This window comes from Amphiura filiformis, chromosome 3 (genome assembly GCF_039555335.1).
Source record: "Amphiura filiformis chromosome 3, Afil_fr2py, whole genome shotgun sequence".
Lineage (NCBI taxonomy): Eukaryota > Metazoa > Echinodermata > Ophiuroidea > Amphilepidida > Amphiuridae > Amphiura > Amphiura filiformis.
Window position 1 is genome coordinate 51113736 of NC_092630.1, and position 27324 is coordinate 51141059.

The following is a 27324-nucleotide window of genomic DNA, read 5'->3' on the forward strand; positions in this document are numbered from 1 at the left end:
AGGTTCTTTGCTGGTATCCAAAAAAATGTGGAAAAGTTTATGTGCCCCTTTGTTGCCCTGTGCAATGTAATTCTTTATTGTGGAACCACAATATATGCAGGGAACAGTACAGTTCAGCTAACAAGTGGCCGTATATAATTCCCCTGGTGCGTGATGAATGATCAAATGAAATGGATACGTCTACTCTATACCGGAGGGGGTGATTAAATTTCCTAAATGATAGAAGTAGACAAATTATCCGTTTTTATGTAAAGAGGGATTTTATATTCAACTTGTTAATGCTGCGGATTTAGAAATGAATGTTATCCAATTATTACACCTGCAGTAGTGAATAAACGTGAGCAAGATAGCGCAGTAACCGTAAAGGAATGCAGTAGAAAGGAATGTCAAATTTAGCTATCCCCTACAAATAATGTTTTCGACCAAGGGACATTCCTTTCCATCATTCCACACATATTTTCGCGCAACTTGTTTGATCTGCATGAACCTCGGATGTACAGTCGGGTCATAATTTGGCAAAATTATCGTAGAATCCGAGGAAATGTAAGAAAAACTCGTGAATATTTCATGTCATTAACTAGCTGCTCGACTGTGGAGTATATTTTTTTCGTAGTTCGGGTATTGTAGCGGCTGCAAGAGGGGATTCCGTGCCGTATTTTATTTTACCCGTGTTTACATTCACGATTCAACGCACAGACACCTTGCATAGGATTTTGTACGCACACATACCACCTGGTAGATCCATTTGGATAGAGCCGTGAGTGCAGAGTGAATCATAATTTTCTCATCATCATAGCATAGCATAGCATAGCTGTGATTATGATGGCGGAGACACCATTAGACGTTTTGTCAAGAGCAGCAACTATGGTGAATATGGAACCAGAAAAGGAAAACAACAACATTAAAAAACGTAGGTATCATTATTTATTGTATTTCTATCAATCATCATGATCATGTTTATTTATGGTTGACAGATCGACACGCATGAATGGTGGCCACATATTTGTACAGAATAGAAAAATGAAAATGACTTGCTACTGAATTGCATAAATTTTACTACTGTTTCCATTTTCATAGTAAACAGCATGGATCAAATAAATTTTTCATGTTTAGCATTTTTTAGCAATCACACTTGAACCTGGAAATTTATTTACCATTTTTTTTAACATACCGTTTCATTCAGATCAATTTAGATTTATGAATTGTGATATTATTTAATGTGAACTGATAAAAATTTATTATGACAGTGAATGCAATGAATATTTTAGTTAATATTGATCATGTTGAAAAATTCCATTGCATTAAATAATGTTGTATATGCTGCAACATAGCTGCTGAATCATGGAATTTGTCAGTGGAATACTGTTTGCTGCCACAAATGAATTTTGACATGTTCATTTACAAGTACATGATTGTATTGAGCGTAGATTTCTTTTTGACATTGGGGGGATGGAGTTGGAAAAAATTCTTCAAGTATAGTTAATCCAGCACCTTTTGGCGACAGAATAAGTTTATGGTACAATTGCGCGCGAAAATGTTTTACTATTTTGAAGCTAAACTGATGAAATATGGTGTAAAAGTAGAATAGATGCGCGTGAAAATTTGCACTTTTGGGGCAAATATGGGGTTAATTTGGTCAGAAACCCATTATCAGGCGTCAACATTGGGGGATGATTGTATGGACCATCCCCCTGGCAAAATATGGGGGAGAAATCCCCGGGATCTACGCCTATGGTGTCAGTCATCATATATGGGAGGGGGGACGTGCACCGGTCATGATTGGGGGGAACCGGGTCTGATTTTTGGGCACAAGCAGTTTTTCAGCAATTGTTCTAAATTTTTTCTAGAATTTTTAAATTTTTAAATCGAGCGAAATCGATTGAGGTACCCCGGTGCCCTTGTAACACATACTACACCGCTGACTGTGTACATTATTGTTCAACCAGGGAATTTGCCCTTTGTGACGGATCAAATGAAAAAGGGCCATTTGGGTGACTATAGAGAATGCATGTGTTTGACAAAAATATGGGTCTTTGGCCAGGGGGGGGGGGCACTTACTAAAAATGGATGATAGGGTAGTGATGCCATATTGACCCCCATTTTTCAACTCCCTCTCATGCAGTGACCCTTTTTTTGTTTTACTGAACTCTCTCTCACCCAATGGCCCCATTTTTTGTTTTCCTATCACCAAAAGACCCCTTTTTTTCAAAATTTTGGGGACATTTCTGACTGAATGACCCTATTTTTCCATTTTTTTTTTCTTCAAATTTTAAATTAATGCATTTTTGAAAATTTGTATCATCTTTTATATTTTGACCCAACATTGTTCCCAGTCTCACAGAATGACCCCCTTTTCCAGCAAGATTTTCCCCAGTCTCACAGAAAGACCCCTTTTGGGTTGGGGCCTTCTCACTTACCCCCCCCCCCTTTCGGTGTCTAGGCTCGCACTGAAAGACCCCTAGTTTGGGACTGCTGTCCGTACATCCGCGTCACTTCCAAAGTCTAGTGCCCCCCCCCCCGGGTCTTTAGCTTACAGTGATCACAGAAAAGGGGGTCTTTAACACACATGTCACAAAATGGGAGTGCTTGGCTTCAAGTTCAACTTTAAGTCCGGGTCCCGGTTCTGGAGTCTAATATATTTGTTAAGTCAGAATGTTGTACAATGTACATGTATGACCTTGAAAATAGCACATGGGCACTTACAATGTAGGCCTATGCTGTTCACTTAAGCTGCTTTAAAAAATTTGAAACAATAATTTAGGAAAGTTACTGGTTATTGGGAAATTTCATGTGTAAATATTGTAACAATTTACAAAATACATTACAATTTATCACTTCCAGCTATCTATTCATAAGCTGGAAGGTTAAATTTAGACATATAGCGCATGTACTGGTACTAAAAATGTAAAATATTTTGAAATTTTAAAAGAAATTTCACGCGAATCTGTAGTAAATTTAGCTGCATGCATAAAACTGAATGGGACTTAAACTGTTTCAATACTACTGATTTTGTATGGGGATGTGCCACATACACTTTCAGATGATGGCTTTCTCTATGCCTACTTTTTGCTGTTTTTGCCACCCATACATTGTACATACCAATTTTTCACAAAAAGTACCCAAATTGGCCATAATTGGGTGCCAATTTTGGTGAATTGGTCTTAACCCATTGATATATCGAAATCAGTGAAAAGGTCTACCCCAAATCGTGACACATCCCCACCCCGTATATATTACCTCCACCGATTTTTCATTTCAAAAAGAATGACATAAATGACTTATTAAAATATCCTTCACTTACAGGCAATTTATACACAATTTCAATTTTTTTACATTTTCGTTGGGATCACTGAATAGCTAGAGATATTATTTAGAACCTGGCACATCTACAATGTATTTATTTTTATTTTTAAGGCTGAGCACTCAGCAGGAGGATCCAAATATCAGAGTACATGTAGGGAAATGAAGTTCAGTACAGATTCCAATAAAGTACAAAGCCTGTCTGGTACATTTTGTATAATCCTGTGAAGGAGTTGCATTACAACAACAAGCAGTGATGATTACTGTGTTCAAAACCCCATGCTCCATTGGTACTGGAGGGGAGAGAGAGAGGAGTCCTGTAATTTCCATTTATTTAAACAGAGATGCCAACCCTATTTGAGAGGGAGGAGGCTCCCTATTTTGTAAACATTTTTGTCCATTTTGACACCCAAATTTGGTAATCTCCCTGACTCAGTACACGGTCGATCTTACCGTTCCGATGTTGATTAAGATACTTCTTGCATCGATCCCAGATGCGGAAAAAACCAATAGTCATTTTGTCCCACATAAATGAATAAATAACAAAAACCCCCCGATCCCCCGAGTGGACTCACCCATTCGGTGACGCCACACACGATAATCACCCTTATCCTCCTTGGTTTCTAGATGAGATAGACGTGTGGATTTTTCTTTACCAACGCTAAGTATCATTACTGAACCAAAGGACCAGAGATATACAGTTTGTTTGTTACACTGAGGTAAAAACCAACCAGTATAGTCGCTAGGGAGATAGTTTTGACGACATTTTTCGCTAGAAAAGTGACAAAACGATCCAAAAACTTAGCTTGTATGTGTGTTTCCGCTCATATACGGGACACACGTTTTCAAAATGGCCGCCCTTAGGGCGCCATTTTATTTTTGTTCTCACGTAAAACAACTATAACAGACTAGTAAGTTACAATAGATGTTTGTACAGTACTGTGTATACATGTATGGTGAGTGATTATCGCTATGTTTATGGTGTGCTCTATCGTTATATCTTTCAGGACGCGTCGGATGACGCCGAGTTACTGCTAAGAGTTCGGTGGGTTTCGAAGGACCAGCCTGACAAATCTTCCCCAAAAGGTTTTCAGTTTTTCATCCCTTTGTATATATATTTTTATATCATACCACTACATCAGCGCCAGCCACTGTGCGTGTGGGTCTGTTTATTGGGCTTGAGCTTGTGTTCGGGGGTAGTGCTGTACGCTCCCGATTACTACAATGTCTAGGCCTTGTCAATCATGCCCTTCCCTTGTACCAGAGTGGGACCCGCATCCACTCTGCTACTCCCACAGGGATTGCTCTAAATCAAATAAGTGTGCTTCCTTTTGCATAGGCTTATCGGACATCCACTTCGAGGATTTAGAAAGTAGCGCTCGCTTAGGTCTTCGACACAGACAGAAGACGTAAGACTAAGAAACAGAGGCCTACAGGTAAGATTGATATGGTAGGTACTAGCGAGGCAGGCAAGGGCCACGCTTAAGGTAACCTCTGGGGCTCCGGTCCCGGCAAGCAGGCGGACCCTCCGGGACTGCTAGCGAGCCCGAAGGCCTAGCAGCCAGCTTAAAGCACTGACTTTACGTCTAAGCTAGTAGCAGGCAGCAGGGCGGTACTTGCCCTAACAGGCGAGTACCAGTCTACCAGTGAGATCTCTAGCGAAGCTTCTTGCAGGTGGACACCCGTCTATTGCTGGCTTAACGAGCGGGTCTAGCACCGCGAAGTAGCCGGCGACGGACAGTATGCCAAGGGTACCCCGGCTTGCCTGGGTTGAATCCAGCATACAGCGTGCAGCGGACTTGCCTCGGCCGGTCTGTAGCACGCAGCGTGCCAGTGGAACCCCGGGCTTGCCTGGGTTGATCCACGGCCCACCGCACGCCTTTCGCTCCCCGCAAGGGTCGAATGAAAACGCGTGCATGGGTTTAGCAGAGACGATACCGGGCTAACGCTTCAGGTGTAGTCTTAGCAGAACCAACTGGGGTTGTCACACGGCAGCGTTCCATGGTGGGACCGCCGAGTGATTCCCTGGGCCTTGGAATGGCTGCCGGCTGTCCTCCGGGACTGGCTAGCGGCTATCCCGGGGTTGGGCTCGCAGTCTCTCACGGGCCAGCGACCCGAGTGCAAACAGTGGCAGCTACCGAGACGAAGCACGGCTTGACTTCAGTGGTAGCCACTATGCACGCGCCCATAGCTGCCGTGAGTGGTCCGCCACACACAGCGACCTTGGGCGAGGCTCAAGAGGTTAGGGTAGGTAGTTTGAACAGCCTGGCTGATCAACAACCCACTTATGTCCTCGAGAGCCAGCAGAGCGTGGGTGATCCATTACAGTCAATGGGTCAATTACCCTCTTATGATCGATCACTATCTATTCAGCGGAGCATGGCTCCATTGATTGATACTGCCTATTCAGGTAGCGAGGTGACTGATCGAGGGTATACACGCCAGCTACCCGTGATACTAGGCAAGCTCCTTTTAGCCAAGGGACAGCCAGTATGGCGGGGTACCCATACACACGGCTTGATCCTCTAGCGGAGAACGCTGTGAGGCATGGGTACAGTGGTACGGAGCCGGGGGCCCTACCGGGCACCTACGCTACAACCACGCAGGTACCGCAGTACTCGTCCTGGTTACCACAGTCTCTGTGGCAACAGGGGGAGGCGGTACTGGTACTGCTGCTCCATGGGGTTTCCCTGGTGGCGGATCCTTTCAGGGTCAGCGACCAACAGGGTATGCCCCGCGGTATCCGCCGCAGGGTGGTTTCGTCCACGGTCTTCCACCGTGGCAAGTGCCGCCTAGCGTTGGGCAAGCAGTACCACCAGTTGTTACCCAACCCGGCGGCGAGTGGCTAACCCTGATACAGCTCAGGGTAGGCCGCACACTGCTATGGCTAGGGCGACAGCAGCGAGAGCGTCGCGGATCCCGGGTGCTATAGCTAGCATCTCGGGGTCTAGCGGAGTACTCCCTCTTCTGCTGGTGTTCAGTTGGCTAGCCACACGGTGGCGACACCTCCCTGTCCACCTTCAGATGCCGTCGTCAGACCTCTTCCTCATCAGAGAGTGAGTCAGAGTCTGAAGGCGAGGGAAAGGAGTCGGAAGATGAAACCAGTAGCGACTCACAGTCTGTTGAGACTGTGCAGCTAGCTTCAGGTATCCTTCCCCGCTTCCCGTGAGGAACTCGCTAGCAATGGTCTGCCTGCGGACACCGCTGAGGTGATGAGCCGTGTGGCCCAAGGTTTGGGCCTGGCTTTCTCTCAGGAGGAGTCCGTTCAGGAGGACCAGGGCATCTTTCAGTAGGATGCCCAGCTAGCGGCGTCCACACAAGGGTCGCCTGCACTTGCATTCCCGGCGGACCTCAAGGGTAGGTTTCAGAGGGCTGTCAGGCTCGCTGGAGCTTCGACGCCGCGTGCTTGCACGCTGCCGCTGCGTGTTTCGCAGGAGGACTACGAAACCTACCTCAGGGTCCCTGACATGGATCCAGAGCGTTGCCAGCGCCTGCCGCTAGCGGCTAAGGCGCACGGGTCGTCCTCCCCCCAGTGGGAGGAGGAGCTAAAGCTCATCGATAAGCGAGCACGCTCGCTTATCAGAGTCTCTAGCGTCGCTACCACGCTTGCCGAGCACCTCGGTAGGAAGGTAGCGAACGACCACGGGCAACGCCGAACTCTTCCATGAGGTTAATCTGTTAGCGGTGCTAACAGCTAACCTCAACGAGAGTTCTATGGGCCTAGCCCATAGGATGTCATCTCGCCGCCGGGAGAATGCCTGTCTGTCCCTCCAGTCAACTTACGGCTCCGACTTTGCTGATGCAATGAAGAAGTCAGACTCGGTGGGACAGGGGCTACTCTTTGGACAGGCCTTTTGCGCCACGGTTGAGGACCGGGCAAAGAAGGCCACCAATGAGAGCACTCTGAAGAAGTCGGAGGCTGCCCTGACCAAGGGAAGGGCAGTAAGGCGAAGAAGAAGCACAAGAAGAAGAAGTCTTCTAAGCGTTCTTCAGCGCCAGCTCCGGCTTCAGCAGGACGCCGCACCACAGACTACACCGAGCCGAGGCTACTCCAGCACCTCCCAAAAAGACTGGGAAGCGCAAGAGTAGTGCTGGACCAGATGGCAAGCCCCTAAGAAGAGCCGTTCTTCTAAGGGTGGCAAACCAGATCGGTCCTGAGGGCACGGCGGTCGACAGTCCATGCCGGCAGGTTTGGACTTCCACAGGATTCCCCTGTGGGCGGCCGCTATGTGCATTACGCCCAGAGATGGCATGCCATCTCACGGGCGCCTGGGTATTGTCAGTGGTCAGTGGGGGTTACAGGCTGGAATTTACCAGCCACCCTCGTGGCGCCTGCACAATTCAGAGGTCCACGGTAGTGCCGCCAGACGGCCCCCAGCGCCGGGCACTACTGTCAGAGGTCACTCAGCTTCTCACGAAGCAAGCGATTGTCCCGGTCTACCCCCTTTCACCAAGGGTTTTTGGAGCACGCTTTTTCTGGCTCCAAAGAAGACCGGCGACTGAGGTTCATTCTGAACCTCAAGCCGTTGAACGAGTTCATCAGGCCCAAGAGGTTCAGAATGGAGACTCTCGCTTCGGTGCTAGCCTGCCCCATCAAGGGTATGTGGGCGGCATCGCTAGATCTCTCGGACGATATCTGCATGTTCCGATCGCACCTCAAGATCAGAGGTTTCTACGCTTCAAGGTACAGGGTCAAACTTACCAGTTTCGATGCCTGCCATTCGGCTTGTCCACCTCCCCCAGAGTGTTTACACTCCTGGTCAGGGCGGTGGCAGCGTACCTGAAGCGCAGGGGAGTCAACATGTGTTGCTACCTGGACGATTGGTTCATTTACGGACGCACCCCACTGGAGACACAGTGTCTCGTGGAGCTAGTAGTCCGTACGGTGCGGGACCTGGGATTTCTGATCAACGTCAAGAAATCCAATTTGGTCCCGACGCAGACACCACTATTCTTAGGGGCCCAGATCAACCTCAAGGAGGGATCGCGCGCCCTCACCCGAGAGGGTGACGAACATGGCGAGGTGTGCCCGGCTCGTGGCCGAGGCAGAGGGAGCACCCGCTGTGGCATGGATGAAGGTTTTGGGCCTTATGGCCAGTATGGTAGACCTCGTGCACTGCACTGCCGCTTTCACATGAGGCCTATACAACTACACCTTCTAGCCTTTTACAGGCCCAGTCGTCACACAATATCAGTCGCGGTTCCGATGTCGGAGCTCGCGCGAGAGGAACTCTGGTGGTGGACCCATCAGCCCAATTTGACTCAAGGTGTCAGGTTCCTGCACCAGCGGTGCGGCCACGTAGTGACGACCGACGCGTCAAAACTGGGCTGGGGGCCACATCCACGGGACTCAGTCTCGGGCCTATGGTCGGCCACGGAGACGGAGTTCCATATCAACCTTCTAGAACTTTGGGCAGTGGAGAGAACTCTCCAGCATTTCGAGAAGGTGATCGTGGGATCTCATATCGTTGTCCAAACGGACAACACAACCGTGGTGGCCTACCTCAACAGACAAGGGGGCACAAGGTCACCACGGTTGTGCCTGCACGCACTACGCCTGATAGGGTGGTGCAAGGCCAGGCAGATTACGTTGAGAGCGATGCACATAGCGGAGCCACCAACATCCTCGCGGACGATCTGTCACGAGGAAAGGTGTCGGGACCTACAGAATGGTCCCTTGCTCCGCAGGTCGCCCAGACGATCTTCGAGGTGATGTACCACCCCTCGATAGATTTGTTCGCATCTCATCGCAATCATCAGCTGCCGGTGTACTGCTCGAGGGTCGCAGACCCACAGGCATTCGCCGTGGACGCTCTGTCCGTAGACTGGGGAGGAATGACTGCTTACGCTTTCCCCGATCTCGCTACTCGCAAGGGTGGTGACCAAGATCGGGAGGGAGGATTGCAACGTCATTCTGATAGCACCGTTCTGGCGAAACACCTGTGGTTTCGACCGATGGTGGATCTACTAGCGGCACAGCCGCGAGTACCCCCCGAAAGTTACCAAATCTACTCCGGATGCCCGGGAGAGGTACCAAGTCTACCACTAGAGCACCTGCAGTTAGCTGCATGGCCCTTATCAGGGAACGTGCGGCGGAGGGAGGCTTTTCATCAGAAGCTGCTTCTCTCATCGCCGGGGTAGACGAGAGTCTACCCTCCGTACGTATAGTCAGCGTTTGGCTCCCTACTACGCATGGTGCGATGAGAGAAATACATCTCCCACTAGAGCCTCTATGCCTCTAGTGGCAGATTTTCTGCCGGAAAAGTTCAGGTCAGGACTTCAGCAGGCAGCGATAGCCAACTATAAGTCAGCCATTCTCTCGATTCATCGAGGATTCAAGACGGGTCGACTATCAATTCAGATGGGTCCCTAAGTCTTCTTCTCGACGGTATGTTCAACGAGCGCCCGCCGAAAGGAAGGTGGTCCTCCATGGGACCTCAACACAGTCTTGGAGTATATTAAGGGTCCCCTTTGAGCCCCTGTCAAAAGCGACCCGCCTTAAATACGTCACTCTTAAGGCGGCCTTTCTTCTGGCGTTTTCGGGACGGCGCTGCTCAGAGTTGCACGCAGTCTCAAGTCAGCCTCCGATTTACTAACAACGGGCGACGCTGTTTCTTCGCCCGGATTTCCTTGCAAAAATGAGCGAAGTACATTCCGACACTCGCCCTCTTCCTCCCCAGTATTGGGCAGGGTTAAATCAATAGCCGAAGACAGGTTGTGGTGCCCGGTGAGGGCGCTACAGCACTACCTTGGCCGAACACAAACCTTAAGAGGGGCTCATGACCGCTTATTTATCACTCACGAGAACCGCACGGTCCAGCCGCTAAACAGACTCTTGCACGGTGGCTGGTCCAGGTGTTGGTGGACTCGGGGCGGCAAAAGACGCCGCCCCAAGGCCCACTCAACCAGATCTATCTCATCTTCGTGGGCCTACCATAGGGGGGTCCCCATAGAAGAGATTTGTCAGGCTGTGTCTTGGAAGAACCCGTCGTCCTTTTCCACGGTTTACTACAAAAACGTAAACCAACGACCAGGCGATAAGTTCTCCAGGGCCATTCTGCGGAGATAATATGGTGGTTGGGTATCAGGTGTTTTCGCGGACAATCAGAATTCCAACATGGTAAGAACCAGTGTTTCTATTTCTTAACCACTGAACTTTCAGTTCAGGGTTTTTGTCTGTTCACGTAGTCTTTCTGTTTCCCGGCCGGGAGGGGGGGAAATAGTTTGACCTCGCGATTACCATGCTACCCACTCTCCCGATCCTTATCAGATGCTGGCCAATCTTGTACCTCCATCCGTAAAATACTTGCTAGATCGATCTTTCAGATGTTGATGCAAGAAGTATCTTAATCAACATCGTAAACGGTAAGATCGACCGGTGTACTGAGTCTAGTCCCAAACAAAAATGTTTGGTAGACTCATAACCGTGCGATCTTACCTTTCCGATGTTGATTATCCCGACCCCGCCGCCCCTACAAGTTTGGCGAGTAGGGGCTGCCCAAGTCGGATAAGGGGTGATTATCGTGTGTGACGTCACCGAATGGGTGAGTCCACTCGGGGGATCGGGGGGTTTTTGTTATTTATTCATTTATGTGGGACAAAATGACTATTGGTTTTTTCCGCATCTCGGGATCGATGCAAGAAGTATCTTAATCAACATCGGAAAGGTAAGATCGCACCGGTTATGAGTCTACCAAACATTTTTGTTTGGGACTAATTTCTGGCAAGTTGTGTGCCTTTGAAGTTGCATGTAATTTAGAAATCCTCCCTATTTTTCGTTTGAATCCTCCCTATTTTCTGGATCTCTGTTATTCCTCCCTGAATAAATGACTTCTAAACATATTTAGAAAACATCAAAAACTCTTTAAGAATCCTGGAAACATTTTTTTTATTACAATCCATTCATTTGGGAAAGTTCTGGAAATAAACTGTACTCAATACTGGGTATGCTTGATGGTTGGGACAAAAAAAAGGAATTTAGGGAAAATAGGCCTAGACTATTTTTGATATTTGATGGTAGAATATAACGGGACATTTTGTGCAAGTTGAATGTATGTGCAAAGAATTTGGGAGCATTTGACAACATTCTCTGCATACTTGGGGTGTAATGGCATTATCAATTGGTCAAACTTTGGTCTACCAATATTTGATCACTGGTGGTGGTATCTGAGATGAATCACTGTTGGAATCTGGGATTAGCACCCAAGTTGTAAAGTATCTTAATTATGGGTATCAGCACCAGAATTCTATTCAAATGCATTGCAACTCCATCCGGGAACTCCATAAATCTAAAAAATCAAGCCTATAGAAAAATAAGCAGACAGGATTTATGAAATGGCTATAAATGGAGGCCTTGTACATCAATGCCCTACATACATGTACACGTAAATTATAAGGAACGTTAGTACATTTAGGCCTAAATACAGACTAGCATTGTTTTAACATTCAGCAGAACATTAGAACATTTTTGTGAGGGGCAGTGTACATTACTGACTACCGAGTGCAGGTTCATAATTATGTACAATAATTATTGCACATGTAAAGAAGAGTCAGAGTGACTCACCCCAGCCAGCCCTGGCCTGGATGCATCTGATCTGCCAGGCAGATTCCCCAGGCTCTCAACCCAAGTGTGAGAGATAGAATTGAATATCGTCTGCAAGAAAAGAAGGATGTCTGCTACCCTCATTACAGTTACTCATGTCTCAACATGCTAAAATGGAATTACAGACCATAGAAGTAATGGTAATAATGTAAAAATTTTACAGCAAATACATATTATTTATGAGTGTACAATTCCATGCTTTTTACGTTTTTTGCTGAAAACGATAAGACCTTTTTTGAAGAGAAATATATATAGGAAAGTTAAAATAAACACTTCCATGTAGACCCAGTAATTAATATTCTTGAAATTTTCTATGGTAAAATGCTTAGAAGTCTTGCAATTTTAAGCATTCTTAAAGTTGTCGCCTTTCAAATTAAACTTGACGCTTGTAGCCTGTGCCGATCACCAAGTCACATGCCTGGATGATGACTCCATAGGCATCTTATGCTGTATTTTGGTACAAGTTGGAGCTGTGAAAGATGAGCTGCCGGTGATAGTGATGACAAAAATTATAAATAAGATATTGGTGCTTAGGGATGGGTAAGGCTGTCAGGCTCGGCAAAATACTGAGGATTCCGTGGGTAGTTGTCATTGATAGCATGACTAGGATAGTGTAAAGTACACACATGCCATCAACTTTTAGAATTTGGTGAGGTTTGCGTTAAAATAGAAGGCATGATTTCATCAGAACTGAATTAGCTGAAAATAGTGTGGTGGTTTGTATTTTTAAAATATAAAATATTTCCTGTGTGAGACAACTATGCACACACAAAAAGAGATTATCAAGTAATAGACTGCAAATCTAGAAAAGAATAGAAACTTGAGATTTATAATTTCAGATATGAAACTGAAAAAAAAAAAAAAATTAAATCAATTCAAACTTTAAATTGTTTATTTTATGTCAAGCTGTTCATTCAAATTTGGAATCAATTTTATAAAATCCACTTCAATACATGTACATGGTATTTGGTATTAAATCATTTTGTAAAATAATATACCCTAGTACAGGTACATTTTGTAGCATGAGCAAAATGGTTTGGTAGTCCATAGACTCTTTAGTGGGTAGTCATGCACACAAATATAACCACAGACTCAGTATGCTGAATGAAAATACCATCAAATTAAATTTCAGGCATTTTCAAGTATTTTCATAATGCTCTTTTACAACATTGAGCATTGAGTGAGATGAGAAGTATGGATGCAAGACTGCCCTCAATTCTGTACACAGCCTCTTCCCAAGCCACGGCAACATATCTGACATAGTTTAGATTACTATTTGCATAGTTAGCTAAACAAGTCCAGGGGCAGTAGTGGGAATTCATACACAAAACTAGTGTATATTTAAGACACAGTTTGCATTTTGGTAGCTAAATTGGGGAGAAGAATGTAATAAAAGAAAAGTTTTAAAATAGCAAAGTCTTTTTTGGCTCTCTTGCTAGGCACTTGAAGACAGACATGTGGGCAAACATTGGATTTGGTCATTCAGACAGTTTTGACAGAATACAAATGTAGGCCTATTTCAGCTGTGCCAGAGTTTAGATATTCTGGCATTTTATTCTTTGTGGATAACTCTTTGAGGAACAGCTTTGAAAAGGGAATGTGAATACAAAAATGATTGATCAATAAATCAGTCAATATTTTACATACAGGGCACTGTATTTTGACAAACATAAATACATACAGATATGTAGATCAATACACTTTGATATCCCAGTAATCTAAAAATCTATTTTTAGCTTACGTCAACTGCATTTTGTAAACAAAGCAGTGCCCCTTTAAATTACTACACCACCAGGGTACACACTGAGTAGTTTCACTGCTCATCAGCCCATAGCAGGCGGTTCCCCTGTCAGAGGCAATTTGATTGGACTACGCCAGCTTGCTGGCTGCCAAGGGGCAGTTGATTCCATAGGCCTGGTCGGTCAGTGATTGAGTAAAAGGAGGGAGGGAGTCATAATACATCCCGGCAGGGCAGTAGTGGATAAAGATAACACAGACATTCTGTCATACAAGGCACGTACTTCATCAACTGCACCACCACTGCATAACCGCAACTACCTGTTTGGAGTTATACCAATAGATTCATTCTCTGGAATAACAACACATCCTCGCTCGTGCTCCAGGAGGCACTCCATCTTTTGAGGAATTCTTAGGAATATTGAGAACATTCAGATTTTTTTTTTGATACTGAGAAGTTTTGAATTCTTGTATCAAGATGATGATGGAAACACTGCCTTTTGCATACACATACACTCGCTTGTTGCCAAGTTTTGATCCAGCTAGGCTGATGTTGTTTGAAGGTAGGTTTTAGTAGACTGTCTGTTTGAAATTTTGAATGTAAATGGATCAGGGGAGCCTGCCAAGCAGTTGGAACAGTTGGGTCACATTTCCAAGTCATGGATCATGGATGTTAGACAGGAGAATGTCAAGATAGCACATACCTGTACACTCGTGATCGTACTCCTCCAGAGATGTACTTGCTTTCATCATGGTATAAAGCTACAATTTAATATAGACCTACAGAGCAATTTTTATAAAGAACCTTGAAAAGTTCTATAAAGTACCTTAAAGATTTAAAAATAGGCTTAGGAACTTAATTAATTAATTCAGGGACTCTTTTTTTAAAACCATTTTTGGTTCTAAAAATCACTTTCTTGACTAAAGAACCTTTTTACTGACATTCTAAAATTACTTGGAACCCTAAAAGGGTTCTTTCTTATGGGCACTTTGCTCAAGATTTTTAGTGTAAGGGGCATTTGGCGAGAGAAAATGTTTAAAAGAAGGTGAGCTTTGGGTGAGAGATGGGCTTTTGGGCCTAATTTTATGGGGTTATTTGGGCAAGAACATGTTTACAAAATGTTGGATGAAATAAGGGGTCTTTGGGTGACAGGGCATGAGTTTATCAAAACATGGGGCTTTTGGTGACATGATGATCAGCTTAAAAGGGGCCATTTAAAAGCTTTCATCAGATGCCAATGTTTTCAGAGCCTGTACTTGGATGAAACATGAAGTAAGGGGTCTTAGGGTGACAGAGCATGGCTTTATCAAAAAGTATGGGGTCTTTGGGTGACATGATGCTGAAAGTAGGCCCTTAACATATGGTACCGGTACTTTAAAAGGGATATTACAAAATTACAAATACAGTCATTGAACTTTCTTCAGATGCCAATGTTTCAGATGTACCGTAATTGGATTGAAATACAGGTTCTTTGGGTGAAATGGGTTTATCCAAAGGTAGTGGTCTTTGGGTTTAATACATGATGCTAACAAGGGCTCTAAAACATGCTTTAAGGGATAGGCCTATTCAATAATATAGGTAAACTTTCTTCAGATGGCTAGTGTTTTCAGATCTTTATACTTGATGAAATACAGGATGGATACATATGGATTTATCAAAAAATATGGGATCTTTGGGTCACTTGCAGGCCTGGAAAAAATGTTTATTTCCCAGTAATAGAGATAAATTTCCCTCCAACTTATCAGGATTTCCCACCATTTCTAATTTCTTTATCCAGAAAAGCAACATTTCCCTTCAAATGACAAAATTTCCCAGCAAGGAGATTGCCAACTTTTTCCAAGCCTGTTTGGCTGACATGATGCTGAAAAAACAGGCCTTATTAGGGATATCAGATTTAAGATTCATGATGCCAACCCCTTCAGATATGCCAAAAAGACAAAGCGGTAAAGAGGGGGGGTGAAGGAGTTGGGTTTGTCAATTGGGTCACCCACCATTGACTTGAGTAGGGCTTTTTAATATGAGTGTGATGAGCAGTGCACTTGTACCGTTTTATACTGAAATTAGTGAAATACTTTTTCAATTTCATAGAATAAAATACAAATGGACTAGTAGAATATGACTAACTCAGTAGTGGCACCACAGAGGCATTGGGAGGGGGAAATACCCCAGTCCAAGATCTTGCCCCCATTTGCTTGCCACCCCCCCCAAAAAAAAAGACAAATTGTGACCCATCACATCGAAACAGACCACCTCGCGGCAGAAATGAAAATGGAGATTTAAACACTAGGATAAACTGCTGCTTTTTAGCTTGAAAATGACACCTTGCTTGTTGAAATCAGATACAGTAAAAATGTTTTATGAGGCAAAACAAGCTCAGAATTCTTTTTATTTTCTTTATATTTTTTTTCCATCTTCTTTCATTGTTATCTGCCAATGAAGCTAGCTGCGAAGTGGTCTGCTTCGATGTGATGGGTCACAATTTACAATTTTTGCAACAATTTTGCAGAAATTTCATGACCCCACTGGAATTCACTTTGCCTCCCCGGAAAACAATTTCTGGTGCCGCCATGTCTTTGCTATTGCCTTTATTTTAATGTTTGTGAATTTTGTGTACTTGTCATGGCAGTAGGTCCTTTAATTATTAAACATGTTATGTGTGTTGAAAAGATGTTCGTATGAAAGATCGCATCAATTAAAAGTCAAGATAAATATAGACAGGTGTCGTATACCATATCAACAGCCACTAGTATTATGCATTATGTATGCTGCATGATTGTAAATGTAATAGTGAAAATTTTTGCGGTTCATTAATTTTCGAACTTTTCGCTCAAAGTAGCTACCGCGAAACTAAAAATGTGCAAATATTCTTTTTATTTATAGGTCTATGTAAAAAATGCAAAATCTCGAATTTAAAAACAAGTGAAATGGTTCAAAATTGGCAAAGTGCAAAAATTTACACACAGAAATATTAGATTTGCAGTAGTTCACATGACAAGATTCATACATGTTGTGAAATACCATACTGTGATACTCTTATCAGACAATATCATGCTGCCTGTAAAAACCTGAAATTGGTGGTCTTTAGGTGACAAAAATCTATTTGTGGATATATATATATTGTGAATTAAATTTTGTAATGTATCACATTTGCCTTTGGTCATGAGATAGGAACTACATACATTTTCAATATGTTAAGACAATATTTTACCTGCTGTCACTTATTTTGAACCCTGTGCTTTGAAATTGGTAAATATGTTGATATGTGTGTAAAAATTAAAATGCAACATTTTAAGTCATGATTTCCCCACATTAGGCAGAGGTGCAGTGTTTAGCGTTAGCTTATAATGACATAAAATTATGGATGAAAGACATGGCTGAGTTTTGTCAAAGATACTAAAAATAAATCTTTGGTTTTGTGAAATAAAATCTGAACAGTTTAAACACACAAAGTCTGCAGTATTGAGTGGCCAGTGAGTAATGGTATGTCACATGCCACTGGCATCCTGCATCCATCTGTACACTACACTAGCCCAGGCCAGGCATACATTCAATCAGAATTTTGCTCTATAGCTGGTAGCTGATCACCAATAAAAGAAAATTGCTCCCTAATTAGAGTTATAAATATGTCAATAACTAATTTGGATTTTATTCTGACAAATTATTCTATGAACTGAACTTGCTTGCTATAAAGTATAATTTATGGTGAGAATTGTGATATACGTGTAGACACACTGTCTTGCACACACTGTGTAATTTTAGCAACAGGAGGAATCATTTTAAATAAACATTTTGATGAGAATGAAATGATTATGACCGGGGATTATGATTGCTACAACATACAACAGTGCATGCTACTGATCATAGAAACAAGGGATTTGCATACAAGCACTAAGGGCGCTATTTTGGAACAGATAACTTGTAAGAGTAGGGGCAAATTGAATCAATCCCTGTACAGTTTTGTGATCATCTACAGTTCCATTCTTGAAATGACTGGAATAGCAAACGCTGTAGATAGCGTGGGAAAGCGCCCCAGAATACAGAAACCAAGGCAAGTTAATATCAAATGGCAATTTGAAGCTGAAATATGTTGCCTTTACAGTGGGTGGTATTGGAGCGAATTATGCACAAATTGTTGCAAGTAGCCGAAATTGAGAATCCACCGTAGGGCTGTATGAGTGTACAAAATGTTTTGGATGAGAGGGAATCTTGTGGGCCTTGATACAAAATGTATAAATGAAGAAAGCAATTAATTCATTGAACATAATATCTCAAAATTTAAATTAGGTATAATTGCTCCAGCTCGGTTTGAAATATCTTCCAAAAGCAAAACCCTTCACATATTATGAAAGTAAGAATGAAAACTTTGATGTAATATTATTTTTGATAGGATTAAGAGACCTGTTATTGTTAGATTTGGAGAATAATATGGAATGATTTGGCCGCCACTGTACAGTGTGGGGAATTTCCAAAATGTGAACAAGAAGATAATTTGCAACTTTGACTTTGCCATCTGGCTCTGAATGGGTTTGGGAGCTATTTTGATCAGTACCAGTTTCATAAAAATGTAGTGCCTTTATATAAAGTTTTCTTTCTTGGAGATTTTTACCCTCAAGAGGATTTTTTTTTCAATAAAATATTTTTTGCAGGGAGTGTATATGGATACAACCTCACCCTGAATCCCTGATATAGAATATTTCTGAAAGGGAATCCAAGGGTATGGGTGTATCTATGGCAAATGCTGAGGGGTCTTATGAGGCTGATGCATGCATAGTGTTATAGACTAAAACTCATATATAACTTTCAGTTTTAATTTTGTTGTAATTTTTTAAAATACATGAGTAATATTCTCTTGTGTAATGTTTTCATAAATTGTTGTGTCAGTGTAATAATGTTGTAAGTGACTTTTTAGTGATTTTACAGGATTGTGTTTTGTTTCAATGTTTATGTATACATTGTTTTTTGAAGGAAAACAAGATGAATCTGCAGACCTGCCATAATAAATGCATTTATTTGATGTATTTCCAAATTTCATAAATACATTTATTCATCAAAATTCAAATATATGTTTTTTCTGTTTTTCTCCCCTACAGGTAATAGCTCACTAGGTACAGATTTCAGTTCCGATTCACACAAAGAATTACCCACCAAGTTAAACAGGCAAAGAAGAAGCACAGAGAGACGAGATCTTTCACAAGCCCTCAACTTTGATGAAAACCACAGGCCAACGCCACCAACACAAATACCAACAACGACAACATGTACAACAGGGACACAAACGTAAGAACCCATCATGTAGCATTGTTTTATCTTTTTACAGTTCATTATATATCGAAACACGTTTTCCGTAAATCAAGCAGGGAATGGGATTGACTGATTAATGAAGAGACATGTTTTTTTATTCATAGTACAAATACCACTAGGGGCTGTGCAATAATTATGAGCCCGGGAGGGGTAAAATTTCCAAACGGCTCACCAAAAATTGCTTGCCCCCCTCAGCCCGCCAAAAATTGCTTGTCCCCCTCCCTCTCGACCTGCAAAAAAAATCTTTGTCTTTGCCCCCCCCCCCCTTCCTTTGCACATGCCAATTTTTTGGGATCCCAATTTGCAAATCTTAAATGATCTAATTTATACATGTTGTGAGTGCAGCAAGCAGGGAAATTTGCATATTTAAGCATTTCTGTACTGTTTTCCTCATGAATGTTTGCCCCATGAATGTGTGCCAAAAATCGCTTGCCCTCCCCCACCCCTTTCGGGTTGCCAAAATGGCTTCCCCCCCCCTCGCCTGCCGAAAATTTCTTTCCCCACCACCAATTTTATGCTCCCACCAATGCTCATAATTAGTGCACAGCCCCTTATATCCCAGGATCCATGCAGAAATATGGGGTGACACAAATTGAAACTCATTTATTCAGATGACTACACATTTGCACGAAAACAAATGTATTCAGTTCATATTCAATGACTTTGTCCTTTTTTCCTAATACATACCAGGAATGCCACATTCAAGTGTTAAGGTTTTCTGTTTACTACCTTCAAAAAGAACAATTGTCTGTCCAGATTATGCATGCCCGTACGCAGGATTTTTTTGGGGGGGTGCTGATTTTGAAAAAGTGGACTTTTTTCCCAGGAGGGGGTGCGATTTTGTGAAAAGTGGAATTTCTTCTCCAAATTTGGACTTTTTGACCAAAAAGCGTAATAAACCTGATTTTTTTTTTGCTTCATTTCGCCAAATTCTGCAATTGTGGGACTTTTGTATACTTTTGCAAATTTGGGGAGGTGCGGTCGCACCCCCGCACCCCCCCTGCGTACGGGCCTGGAAGTGGGGCCTAAATAAAATAAGGGGGAAGTGGGGTCTAAGTAAGGGGGAAGTGTCTGCCCAGTGCCAACACATATTGACACCCGGTGATTCCTGATGTTCAGTCTTCTGAAGAAACACTACCATTTTAGTATTTGAAAGAAAATAATTTGGGTGTTTATGTGTTTGGATCCAAAATGTTTGTTTCTAAAGGTTTTCAGACAAGACTCCTGAATAACATGCACTTGGGTCATTGATACCATTAATGACAAAGAAGGGGTCTGAAAGGTTTAAAAGTTATGAAATTAGCAGATCTTGCAAATGAGTTTTATTAGCATTAACTTCTTTACCAATTGTGAGCTAAGCACATGGCTTTAAACAGGGATTTGTGCACAATAGGTGTAATTGGATGATAATTATGGCTTCATTGATTGTTGCAGTTGCATTGTGGGTTCAATGGAACATAGATCATCTCTGGGCTAAACTTATCTAAACAATTATTTTAGTGGTATAACTAATTGTTCAGCCTATTTTATTTTTGTTGACAGTGTACTTGTAGGGGTCAGGTTAGAAGACAGTGAGTTAGTTGGCATACCTCAGGTCAACCCAGCATTACCAACAGACAGTAGTTCAGCATTGAGTTCACCAAGCATTATTAATCAACCAACCGGTAAGATATGCGCATGCAAACAAAAACAAACATTCACCCCCTCACATGCACACAATGTGAACGAAAAAGGCACACACAAACACGCAAGGTGATTGAAAACGGCAGTTTTTTGGGAGTTGACAAAAATGAGATCAGTCAGTCAACTTAAAAAAATGAATAAAACAGTTGATTGTGATAGTAAAAGGTCAATTGTTCAAATTTAAAATCAAATTCCAATGTGTCATATCTGATTCCTGTAGATACATTACTATCTGAATTAAGGATCTTTTGGGTTTTTTTTTAAAAATACTATTGCATTTTGATCAAACCTGATTCTGATCAATCAATTCAAATTCTCATGAAAATCAAGATTATCAAAGATTACTTTCCCACAAAGCAAGACAAAAGTTGACAACACAATTATATAAAGATTACAAAGAAATGCCACTGATTGGCATTGTATTCCTTTAAACCTGAAAACAGCAGCAAGTGGATGATGAGGTTTAGCATTGCATATATAGGGTGAACTAGTTGTTTATCAAAGCATTTCATCTCTTTATCTGATGATGCCTTGAGCTGTTGTGACAGGCAGCATACAATCTTTTGCCGCATTCAATAACTTGATGGTAACATAAACCAGCCAATAGCTCTTAACAGCTCAACTCAACTAAAAACAGCATGACATAACTAGCATATTTTGATAAAACTAGTCAGTTTTTCACCTATAATGTGCTGTGGCTAGCGGCAATTTATGCAAGAAATTTTTGGAATAGTTGATGTGAGGTTTGGGATTAAGTTGCTCTGCAGTGAATGCAGTGTGTACATTCAAGAGCAGAGGCTGGTTCTAATTTAACAAAAAATATGTAATGCCTTCAGAATCTCCCTAAATATAATGGAAAGTATAAAAATCTAACACACATTTTTAAACATACAAACAGACAAGGAAAAAACACATTGGACATTTATCACTGTAAACAATTAAAAACAATCTACAATGGCTCTGGAACCAGGGGGGCCAGCACTCCCAATATTTTTGGTGGGGGCCAAGTACCCTCAGGGCCCCAATAATTTAAGGTCAAATTCACAATTTGAAGTTAAAATTCATAATGTAAGGTACAATTCATGTAAAATGCACGCATTTCAAAAGCTTCCACACAGGAGGGGGGACACTCCCTCCCAACCCCCTCAGTGTTTCGCACCTCAGAGAAGGCCTCATTCATATTGATTCACCCCACACAATATTAAAAATCTTCTGAAGCCTCTGATCTAGAAATCTTGTCAATAAAAATGACAAGAATTTATGGAAGGTACTGATGGTAATTAAGTTACACATGTAATGTGCGAAAAGTAAATTGTATACCTGAAAGATTTGCCATTAATAACCATGGGTCAAGTGTGCCAAATATTTGACCCATGGGTTGAATGATTTGACCCATCATATTTTAATTAGGACCTAGTGAAAATAAACAGCTGTTCATTTCTATTAGAAAGGGTGGTGTTATTAGTTGATATTGCTAATTTGAAATCATTTCATGATTAATTAAGGGTGGAGTGTATGAGTAATGTAACCTGGTTTGGTTGATTTGATTTCACCTTGTGGAAGTTTCAATATTTTTGTCAAATAATTGCAATGTAAAGAATGCAGTATTATTATGCATGGGTCAGTTGGGTGCTACACAAATGCAATTTGCATTGGACCTTTACATGGAGATATCATTAGCCATAATACATGATATAGTTTTCTATCCTTAGTCTCATTTGTTAGTAATTATTTCAAACAATCTTGTTATATTGGATTGCATGATTGGTCAAAAGCTAGCCATAAACACAGATTGTAAATGTATTGTCCAGCTACCTTTATGATCCTGGCAAGTTATATACATTCTTTATACAACATACATGTTGCATTCTATATGTGACCAGCTCCAACAGAACCCGGAACAAGTCGCCAGGCATGTTTTTGAGATATAGGCCTTTAAAGATCACATTCTCATAAAAATTTTTATTTTTTTGAAATTCCTATGGTATTTGACCTTGGGACTAAGTGGACTTTCAAATCCTAGAAAGATCCTATTAAAAAGAGGTTTATTTAATCAATAATTGACTGTTGCACTATGATAATCCCTATTCAATCCTGTGTAAAGCAGGAAAGTAATTAGCCCATTGCTCAGAATAGCAATTTCACGTAAATATCAAGGTATCATTTACAAAATTATCCATACCTTAAAAAGTATTGATGCTTTGTATATAATTTTGTATCAACTCAAAGCTTATTGTGTCTTGTTCCTGGTTTTGTCAGAATGGGTCACATATGTGTACTTGTATGTATTTCAATTAACAAGAATTACATCAGCACAGGCATAAAGGCAATCATGCTCAAACTACCACATCACAAAACTGTTACTATAACACTTTGCCTAATATCAGGTTTAGATGGCAGTTTACTGATGGGTAGTGATACTGTACTAGAGAGATTAATTTGCCTTGGAATCCAAACTAGATCGATATCGGCCATCGAAACTGATCAAATTACTGTATCCCTTTCTCTCTCTGTACAGGTATTTTTGGTGTTGTAAGGCATCATCAGTTGAGACCATCAGTCATTACCTGCGCACCTCCTCCAACACAACGGGAATCAACACAAACCATTGCCAGGACGAGTCCATTCAGACCAAATGGTTATACCAGTGCGCAAACTAACAGCACCTTCCGCAGAGAAATCACTTCATCAGGTAGGCAATTACTAAAGTCTTGTGATTTAATTTGCAACAAGAAAGCACACATGACAAGTGAAATGAATTAATAATTAGCTGGCATTCTGTATACATTTTGATTGAAGTCTTGTAACATAAATTTCTTAATTGTTCAGAATTATGTACCTTGCAGAAGTGATAAACAGTCATGCTGATTGGGTGGTCAACAAGCAATACAAAAAGATGGTTGACCCATTTGTCATATAGCGCATAAAAAGGGTGCAGACTTAGCCCCTTCTACATGCTTGATGATTGTGGATGATCACAATCACGTACCTGGAACTCTGAAAAATTGTTTACTTTAGAATGTAAACAATCTGATCAGAAGTAACTTTCAAGTTTGCCATGTTTTGTCAATCTTTCAAGTTATGAATGATATTCTTCTTATTATGTTGCCCAGGTTTCTGTGACCCAGTGATAGAGGAACATTTCAGAAGAAGCCTAGGAGAAAACTACAAAGAAACACTCCCCAAATCACCCGATGTACCCACAGACAATGAACATAAAGAAGTATCCATCACTGGCTCTGTAGACGATCACTTTGCCAAAGCACTTGGAGACCAGTGGACAAACATTAAGAAAACAGTGCAGGACTCACAAAAGAAAGCCACACCACCATCATCACCAGCACCATCATCACCAGTGGCACCACAGAGTTCCAGTCCGGTACCGAATGGGATAACAGCTCCAAGAAACTGATGGCGCTGATTTGAAGCTTATTTTAAGTTCACAAGTCTGTGAGGAGATCTTGATGCACATATCGTCGTTGGGCAGGAAAAACCTCCTATATCCTTGAATATGTTTAAAACAAAACTGCCAAGAACATTTGGAGGTTTTGTTTTAAACATGTTCAGGAGCGAATGACACAGGTTTTTGCTGTCCAGCAATGATATATTGTAAACTACATTATTGATGTTGTTCAAAATATGTAAGTGGTAATGTGAAGGTTGATGCTGTGAAAAAGTAAGAAGTGGTTACATTAAAAAATACTGTTGACCATGTTGAACAATTTTGTCAGAAAATGTGGTATGGTAGTCTATGTGCTGTTTTAGTTGTTTAAATGTGTGGGATATTTGAAAACCTGAAACTCCAAAGCATGTCTAGCGGTGCCATATTTCACAAAGCCTCAAATCACAGTCACCGTAAGCCTCCAAATATTATTATGGATTTACTAAAAATGCTAAACAAGGTATAGCATTTTGTTATGTGACACCAGCACAAGTATGCCTGGTTCAAGTAGTTTCACCAAAGTTTATGTTGCCGTGTACCTGTAGATGTTGGCATTTAATGGGTTCAGTCAATAACAATACATTCCAAGGCGTTGTGAAATTATTGGCAGCCGCATCGGATATCCAGAACATCAGCAATTAGTTACTTGCTAATATACTTTTATATATTATCCAAAGGGGGAAAATAAAACTTGCTGAGTAGCTTTGGAATGCATTAAAACCAGGCATGGAATCTTATTTCATCCTCAAATTCAACTTCCAAAATAAAGCATAAACTACTCAGCGCTTTCAAACTTCCTTTTCATTATATATTGAATACATATATATATATTGAATATGTTGAATAGTTTTTGCTAATTTGAATTCAATACCACTTGGCTACAGCAAGTAAGCAATTTAACTATGGAAAAATCAACTAACTCATTTCACAGAGATTAATGTGCATCACATAATAATGGGCATCACATCTACGAGACATATATCTACGAGACATATAATTTCTGATATTTAGCCTTACCAATGTTCTATTATGATGATACCGTTTGATGTTAACCAGGTTAAAGTGTGTGTAGAGGTTACATGTATTATGAAGTATGCTAGAATCAGCGTAATCAACCTTTCCCCCACCATATTTAAACCCCATGTTATAATTGTCATCAATCATGGACCAAACTCTTTATTTCATTAGTACTTTTCCAATCCTAGCATTCCCCGTAAGTAAAATAGCTATAGCAAAGCTAGCAATAAATGGCTTTTTGTGTATTGTGTTTAAGAGCATGTGACTAACACTATGGACCACAATGGCCTCATCACAATGGCATAGTTCAATAACCTCAATTAAACAATCATAGTGAAAACATTTGACCTCAAATTGCGGAGTATGAGTTTTTGTACCCAAATTTTCAGAGGTCATTCAATAAATGTACAAATGTGTTGGGGTTAAAGAACTGTGCCCTGATAGATGAACATGTTGTGGATCCTAGTGTAACCGGTTAACTTGATCTTAAAGTTCTGTATTTTTGTAATTACGTGGACATACATTTGGTATGTATTGGTGGTTACATGTGGTTTCAATGTTATTTGTCAATTTAAAGTAAAGAAAAAGAAAATTATGTATAAATGTATATATCTCCTTTATTTTATTTGGGATAGGTGAACAATGAACTCACACAGATTATGTTTGTATACAAAATGCAACTGAAATAACAGCATTATTATGGGCATACATATACATTCATTATCTTATATCGCCTTGTGACTAATACATTTGTACTGTACACGGTTATGAATTATTTGGTCTTTCCACTGAGAAAACCATGGGAAATTGGATGGCTAGAGGTCACATGTATTCATGATAACCAGGTTTGCCCTTAAAACATTTGTACATAGGCGACAAGAAACAAATGCTGTTCTACGGGCCCGAATGACCCAGATTTTGTGTTTTGGGAATTGATTGCTGTATAATATGTTATGTGATCTGTGAAAGCTCTTCACATCGTGACAATTTTAATTTTTGGGTTTTGTGAACAAAAAACAAAGAAATTAAATACTTTAACATAAAAAATTATGAGCAAAAAAGGATTGAAACAGATAAAGAAATAGTTTTGAGCCTTTATTACCTTTATAAAACAAAAGATAATGCGACATGTCAAGGGTTTTCACAGATCACATCGCATAAATGCATGTAAAAACAGCCTTTCTGGTAAAAGTGGATTAATTTTTTGACCAAAAAATTTGTGAGCAAAGTGAGTGAAAAATTGTTTTGATGATTTTTAAGGGTCACTTGCAAAAACACGTCCAAGCTAGGCTTGCACATCAGTAGTACAGGGTTTTCTTTCTGTCGCCTTAATGAATTATTTGGTTGTTTCACTGAGAAAACCCACATTGATAATCAAGGAGGATATACAAAATGTTGCAAATCTGATGCAAAGCAATTATACTTAACACTATGGTTCACCTCAAGTTTTGTAGCGATGTTGATGCTTTTTTCGCAGCAAGAGTGCTAACAAACCACCCTTGTACGTGGTGTTTAACTTTACATGTGTGCGATTTGATATTGCGACCAGGAAATGCGCAGCGCTACAGAACTAGAGGTGAACTAAAGTTATGAAACAAGCATTTTCTCACAAAATGAGCTCTAACTTGATGAAAGTACTCTTAGAGAAAGCTGTCTATCATATAACATTGATATTTAATGCAAATAGATGTGAAGCAAGCTGATCCAATCAGTCTAATCTCAAAAATTTATGCTATATTAATTTAATTGTTTGTCTCAAAGCTCTTCAGTCTTTATAAACCTAATGCGGAATGCATTTTTTTTTTTTTTTTTCAAATATAGAATTTTGAAATGCTTGCCAAGGTGACTGTCATGCCTTTTGATACTGGGATATCTATATACAATGTGCTGTATGACTGTTTAAAAAAATAAATCGCAACTACAGCATATATCTTGAGTTGCAAAACTTTGAGCTTTGTTTTTCGGATTTTGTTGAAGAAAAAAAGGAAATAATAATTTAAAAAATTATGATTTTATATGAACCTAATGCGCACGGTTTTACTAACGCGCACAGGAGCTTTGAGACAAACAATTAAATTTTATAGACTTAGCATGATGAGAATATTATGCCAAATTTCCATTTTCAAATTTGAAACCGCAAAGTGAATGAATTTCTTTTTTTATTGGCTAATGTTTTTTGCCTTCTTATTTGTGCTTCACTTTCATACTTAGGACATTAAACTGATTGGATCCAATTGTGTC

The 27324-nt window shown here is 41.1% G+C and overlaps 1 protein-coding gene across 2 annotated transcripts; it reads left to right on the forward strand.

Annotated features, from left to right (window-relative positions):
* Positions 1-470: 470 nt before the first annotated feature.
* LOC140148688 (transcription cofactor vestigial-like protein 4) lies at positions 471-26554 on the forward strand. Of its 2 annotated transcripts, none has more exons than XM_072170725.1 (5): positions 471-910; positions 18731-18917; positions 20484-20605; positions 23143-23316; positions 23738-26554. In XM_072170725.1, exons 1-5 carry the CDS (start codon positions 820-822, stop codon positions 24034-24036), a joined length of 873 nt encoding a protein of 290 aa, XP_072026826.1. In that variant the 5' UTR covers positions 471-819; the 3' UTR covers positions 24037-26554. The 2 variants fall into 2 exon arrangements, with proteins under 2 accessions (XP_072026826.1, XP_072026827.1); XM_072170726.1 differs by lacking the exon at positions 471-910 and adding an exon at positions 13913-14202.
* The last annotated feature ends 770 nt before the right edge of the window (positions 26555-27324 follow it).